Source organism: Arachis ipaensis, chromosome B8 (genome assembly GCF_059453495.1).
Source record: "Arachis ipaensis isolate K30076 ecotype BB chromosome B8, ASM5945349v1, whole genome shotgun sequence".
In the NCBI taxonomy this organism is placed as follows: Eukaryota; Viridiplantae; Streptophyta; class Magnoliopsida; order Fabales; family Fabaceae; genus Arachis; species Arachis ipaensis.
The window spans coordinates 40,165,324-40,171,688 of NC_142443.1; the positions used below are offsets into that span (position 1 = coordinate 40,165,324).

General features: G+C 34.6%; 1 protein-coding gene across 1 annotated transcript; it reads left to right on the forward strand.

The window, feature by feature from the left end:
• The first annotated feature begins 404 nt into the window (after positions 1 to 404).
• On the forward strand, positions 405 to 857 carry LOC148547772 (uncharacterized). Its single transcript, XM_088495537.1, has one exon. The coding sequence runs from the start codon at positions 405 to 407 to the stop codon at positions 855 to 857; it is 453 nt and encodes a 150-aa protein (XP_088351663.1).
• The last annotated feature ends 5,508 nt before the right edge of the window (positions 858 to 6,365 follow it).

Consider the following 6,365-nt stretch of genomic DNA (forward strand, 5'->3'; position numbering starts at 1 on the left):
GTTTGAATCAAAAAATAGCTTTAAAAAGAGCTGGAGACACCAGATGGAGTTCACACTATGGAACTATAGTTAGATTAATTTCTTTATTTCCTTTTGTGGTTAATGTTCTTGAATATGTTGAGGAAGATGGAAATAATTCAGAATAAAAAGCTGAAGCATGTCATTTATTGAATTCCATTCAATCCTTTGAATTCATGTTCAACTTGCACTTAATGAAAACTATCTTGAGAGTTACTAATGAGTTATCTCAAGCATTACAAAGGAATGATCAAAACATTGTAAATGCTATGGCATTAGTCAAAGTGTCTAAGCAATGGTTGCAAAATATAAGAGATGATAGTTGATCTCTTTTACTTGACGAAGTCTCACTGTTTTGTAACAAACATAATATTACTGTTCCAATCATGGATGATATATTTATGTCACAAGGAAGATCAAGACGCAAAGCTCAAAACATATCAAATTTGCATCATTTACAAGTTGAGATATTCTATCAAGTAGTTGATAGACAACTTCAAGAACTCAATAATCGTTTTACAGAGGTGAATACTGAATTACTTCTTTGCATAGCTTATTTGAATCCAACACACTCATTTTTTGCATTTGATAAGAAGAAGTTGATCCAGTTAGATCATTTATATCCATTGGAATTTTCTTCCACTCAACTTTTGGCACTTGACAGTCAACTTAAGAACTTCATACTAGATGTGCGTTCTGATGATCAACTCTCAGAATTAAATGGAATTGGTGCTCTTTCTCAGAAGTTGGTTGAGACTCGAAAAAATATTGTTTATCCATTAGTGTTTCTTCTTTTTAAAGTTAGCTTTAGTTTTGCCCGTAGCAACTACATCAGTTGAAAGAACTTTTCTGCTATAAACATCATAAAGAGTCGACTTCGTAACCATATGGGAGATGAATTTTTAAATGATTGTTTAGTGTCATATATAGAAAGAGAGATATTTGATTCTATTGACAATGAAAAGATTATTCAATATTTTCAAAATATGAAACTAGAAGAATGAAATTCTAAATTATTTGTTATTATTTTGAATTATTATTTTATTATTTTAATTTATTGGTTAAATAATTTAAAAAGTAATAATATTTTATAACATCATAGTATAATTATACAAATTATTATTATTATTATTATTATTATTATTATTATTATTATTATTATTATATTTTTCCCCACTGATAAAATTTTCTGGATCTGTCACTACACACAACCAAATATACAGATTGTAAATATAGATATAATAAAAGTTAGCCAATATATTTGATTTTAATATTATTTTTAATAAAATAAAAATACTATTGAAAAACAGAAGCAAAATATATTGAAGGTTGGGGTAAATCGTGCCTTCTAGCATAGGTAAATGTATGCTCATAAATATTTGCTTATGCTATAAGGAAAAGATATTCAATGTCACTACAGAAAAAAGTAGATTAAAATGGCAATAGTTTTACGGTGGTTACATAAAACTGCCATTTTTTTTGCCAATTTCGAGCGATTTTAGTCTTTGCCTGAATTTTCATATTTTTGTGGCTGTTTTTATTGATTATAGCAGTTTAAAATCGCCACAATCATTTTTAGTTTCTCTTTTAATTGGATGATTAGTGCTGCTGCAAATGAGAAATTGGGGGTAATATAAATGACGAACCTTAATCTTTTTCCACCGTTCATCTCACGCCGTTGCGTTTCACCTCACATTGCTGCCAATTATCTCCTCACTATCATTCATCTCCTCATCGCTGCTCATCTCCTCACCAATGTAAGAAACGCTATTGTTGCTACCTTTATCGAGCTTCTACGATCTGGTTCTCGATCTATCTTTGATCTGAATATTTGTTGTTTCCTCTTAATTCACCGCCATCGTTCATGTCCATGCCACTGCTCATTCACTCGCGACACCTATAAACATTGTGCTGCTACCTTCAATGAGCTTCTACAATTTTGTTCTGACTTCAATTTGAAGGTTAGCCTTCGCCTATCATCTCCTTGCTACTTTGTTTATCACCTCGCCACTGCAAGCAACATTGTTGCTGCCTTTAGCGAGCTTCTGTGATTTGGTTCTACCTTCTCTGTTATTTCTGTTATTACGTACTCGCTCTCACCGTCGAGAACTTCCTCGAGCACTGCCTCCAAACTCTCGTCTTCAAGTTTGGCATGGCCAAGTCAATCTACCACGCCATGGTCCTCATTCGCTAGCACCACCTTAGGTCTTCCTTTCTTCTTTTCACTTTTTTCTGAAATTTAGGGTTTTTAAATTTCTAATTTTCTATCAATGTTTGTTTGTTTTTGCTTACTTGATGAGAAGATATTTTATACGCTTTTTGATACTATTTTCTTAGTGTTTCTAGTATATTTTGTTAAGTTTTATTGTGTTTTAGTAGGTTTTAATACGAAATTCACTTTTTGGATACTACTTTGAGCTTTTGTGTTTTTCCTATGATTTTAAGTGAATTTTGGATAAATTTGGCAAGTTTTGGCAAAGTCTGTTTCAGAGGCAAAGAAAGCATAACAGATGCTATCAGATTCTGACCTTCATGCATTCAAACGAAAATTTCTTGAACTACAAAGGTCCAATTGACGCATTCTCAATGGCGTTGGAAAGCTAACTTTCAGGGCTTTCCAGCATTATATAATGGTCTATACTTTTCTTTGGATTAGACTGCCCAAAACGGGCGTTGAATGCCCCAACTACCCCATTTCTGGCGTTCAACGCCCTAAGAAAACCAAGGGCAGCGTTGAACTCCCAAAACTGGCGTTCAACACCCGCAAGGGAGCTCAAGGTAGCACATCTTTCTGAAGTGGGCCAAACACTCACCAAGTGAGCCCTGAAGTGGATTTTTGCACCTTTCTGCTTAGTTTATTTCATGTTTGTAATTTTTAATTATTAGATTAGTATATATAGGCAAAGATCACCCATGTTTAAAATCTTCAGCCCGTCAGAAAATATCATACATTATTTTCTGTACAGTATGAGTGCTAAACCTCCTAGGTTAAGGTTAGGAGCTCTGCTGATTCTTATGGATTGATACGATTACCTTTTGACTTCAATTTATGTCTAATTATATTCTATGATGTATTTTCGTTCTTTATCCTTATGAATCTGGGTGGAATTGACGTATGACCCCTGATTCTACATGAGTTCTTGCGAGTCCCTGACAGGATAGTATTGAGCTACAGCTTGATAGTGCATCATAGATTCCAACACGTATCTGGGTTAATTGGGATAAGTGACATAAAATCTCATTAGTCATGGGTAACTGAGGTTTCTGTGGCGCTAAGGCTAGAACCATAGAGCTTCATTCTCCGATCCGGAAGATCCGACCTTGTCTGTGGCATTTTGAGTAAGATCACCAAGGATTGAATACAGGAGCTTCACCCTCATCAAGATTAAATGACCACTGACCCTGGCGTTTAGTTTGGATCTGAGGAGATTAATGACCACTGACCCTGGCTTTAATCACTTACAGTCTTGCCATTGAATGAATCATTCGTTGTTGAAGTAGACAGTAAGAAGTGTTAATCTAGAAGAACAAGCATCTCCGAGGCCTTAACTGATTTTTCATCATCGTTTCTACATCAATTCAGTATTGCTTTCTCTATTATTTCCCTTTATGCGTTTACAACAACAAGCATCTTTTCTGTTCGCTTGACTAAGATTTGCAAGATAACCATTGCTTGCTCAATTCGACAATCCTCGTGGGATCAACCCTCACTCACCTGAGGTATTACTTGGACGACCCGGTGCAATTTCCGATTCAGTTGTGTGAGTTCTAATGTTTGCGCACCAAATTTTTGGCGCCGTTGCCAGGGATTGTTCGTGATTGACAAGCTAACGGTTGTCTTGCTTCTTAGATAAGGTACTTTTACTATTTTTCTTTTTGTGTTTCTTATTTTCTTTTTAAAATTTTTCAAAAATATTTTCATCTTTAGTCATCTTTTTCTCTTGTCTGAGTCTTGTGTCAAGTCATAAGTTTGGTGTCCCTTTGATTTTCATTTCTTTTCTTGAGTTTTTTGAAAATTGCTCTTGTTTTTCTTTCTTGGTATTCGAAATTTTCTTTATGTTTTTCTTCGTTTGATTTCAAAATTTTCAAGTTTGGTGTCCTTTTAGTGTTTTTCTTTTTTTTTCGAAAATTGTGTCTTTAATTTCAAAAATATTTTCCGAAATTTTTTCAAAAATTGAATTTAAAATTTTAAGTTTGGTGTCTTGTTTAGTAATCTTGTTTTTCTTGTTTATCTTTTTCTATCTTTAAATTTTTATTTTATCTTATCTTTAACTTGATTTCAAATTTTAAAAGTTTAGTATTTTGTTAGTTATCTTTCTTTTAATTTCTAACTTTGAAATCTTTAAAATTTTAAAAATATTATCTTATCTTATTTCTCTTTCTTTTGGCTTTTTCTAATTTGTGAATTTTAAAATCTTTATTTGACTTTCTCTTTTTAAATTTCAAGACTTTTTAAAATCAAATCTCGTCTTAATTTTTAAATCTTATCTTATCTTGTTTGACTTTTTCTTTTCAAATTTAATTTTACAAATCTTTGATTGAATAATCTTTCTTTTTAATTTAAAAAATTTTCAAAATCAAATATTTTATTTTATTTTCAAATCTTTTTAGTTAGTTACTTGTTTTATCTTATTCTAATTTTAAGAGATTGGTATCTCTTTAATTTTTCTCTCTCATCTTTTTCGGAAATTCCTAACTCTTTTCTATTTCTTCTTTTTCAAAAATCTTCTACTTCTTCCTCCCTCTCTATTTTCGAAAACTTCTTTTTTTAAATGGAAGACACCTTCCTTTTCTTTCCTCTTTACCTAAGCCTCTAACAAGGAGCTCTATACTCTGACATAGAGACTCCTTTCTTCCTCCCTTCTTGGTTTCTTTCTTCTTGTTTATGAATAGGAGTAAAGATAAAGAACCTCTCTTTGACTTTGATCCTGAACCTGAAAGGACTTTGAGAAGGCGTCTGCAATAAGCTCAGGCTAGCAGAGCCGTAAGGAATCTTACAGGAGCTCTAGAGCAAGAAGTTGAAGATACAACAATAGCAACTAACCCAGAGAATGGAGGTGACGCAAGAAAGGTTCTAGGATCTTACACTGCACCCAACTTTGAGTTGAAACCTCAACTGGTCACTCTAGTACAACAGAACTGCCAGTTTGATGGACTTTCACAGGAAGATCAAAACAAATTCATATTTGACTTTCTTCAGATATGCGACACTATCAAGACTAATAGAGTAAATCCAGAAGTCTACAAGCTCATGCTCTTTCCCTTTGCTATAAGAGACAGAGCAAGGCTATGGCTGGATTCTCGGCCTAAGGAGAGCCTAGACACCTGAGAGAAGGTGGTCAATGGATTCTTGACCAAGTTCTTTCCACTTCAGAAGTTGAGCAAGCTCAGGGTGGAAGTACATACCTTCAGACAAAAAGAGGGAGAATCCCTCTTTGAAGCTTGGGAAAGATACAAGAAACTAATCAGGAGATGTCCTCCTAACTTTATTTCAGATTGGACTATGCTAGACATCTTCTATGATGGCCTATCTGAGGCGTCCAAGATGTCATGGGCCCACTCTGCAGGTGGATCCCTCCATTTCAAGAAGATGCCTAAAGAGGCGCAGGAGCTTATTGACATGGTTGCCAACAACCAGTACATGCACACTTCTGAAAGGAACCCTGTGAGTAATGGAGCTGCCCAGAAGAGAGGCATCCTAGAAGTAGGCACCCTAAACGCCATCTTGGCTCATAACAAGCTCATGTCCCACCAAATCAACATGATCACTCAACACTTGAGTGGGACACAAAACTCAAATACTTATTGTCCAGAGACAGCTTATGAGATAGACACGGGTGAAAACTTCTAGACCACCATGGAGGAGGTGAACTATATGGGAAACTCTTCTAGAAACTCCAACAACAATCCCTATTCGAATACTTTCAATCAGGGATGGAGGAACCACCCTAATCTTGGGTGGAGAGATCAGCAGAAGCCTCAACAAGGCTTTAGCAATAATCAGAGTGGAACAAACCAGAACAGGTTCAATAACAGACCATTCGAACCCACTCAGCAGCAGATGGATGATGAGCAGATATTTTATATACTTTTTGGCATCATTTTCATATTGTTTTAGTTATGCTTTGTTTAAGTTTCATTATATTTTCATAGGTTTTAGTGAAAAATTCACATTTTTGGATTCTACTTTGAGTTGTTGTATTTTCTGATGATTTCAGGTAATCTTTGGCTGAAATTGAGGTGTTTTGGCAAAGTTCGATTCAGAGGCATGGAAAGCATAGCAGATGCTGTCAGATTCTGACCTCCATGCACTCAAACAAGCATTTCTGGAGCTACAGAGGTCCAAA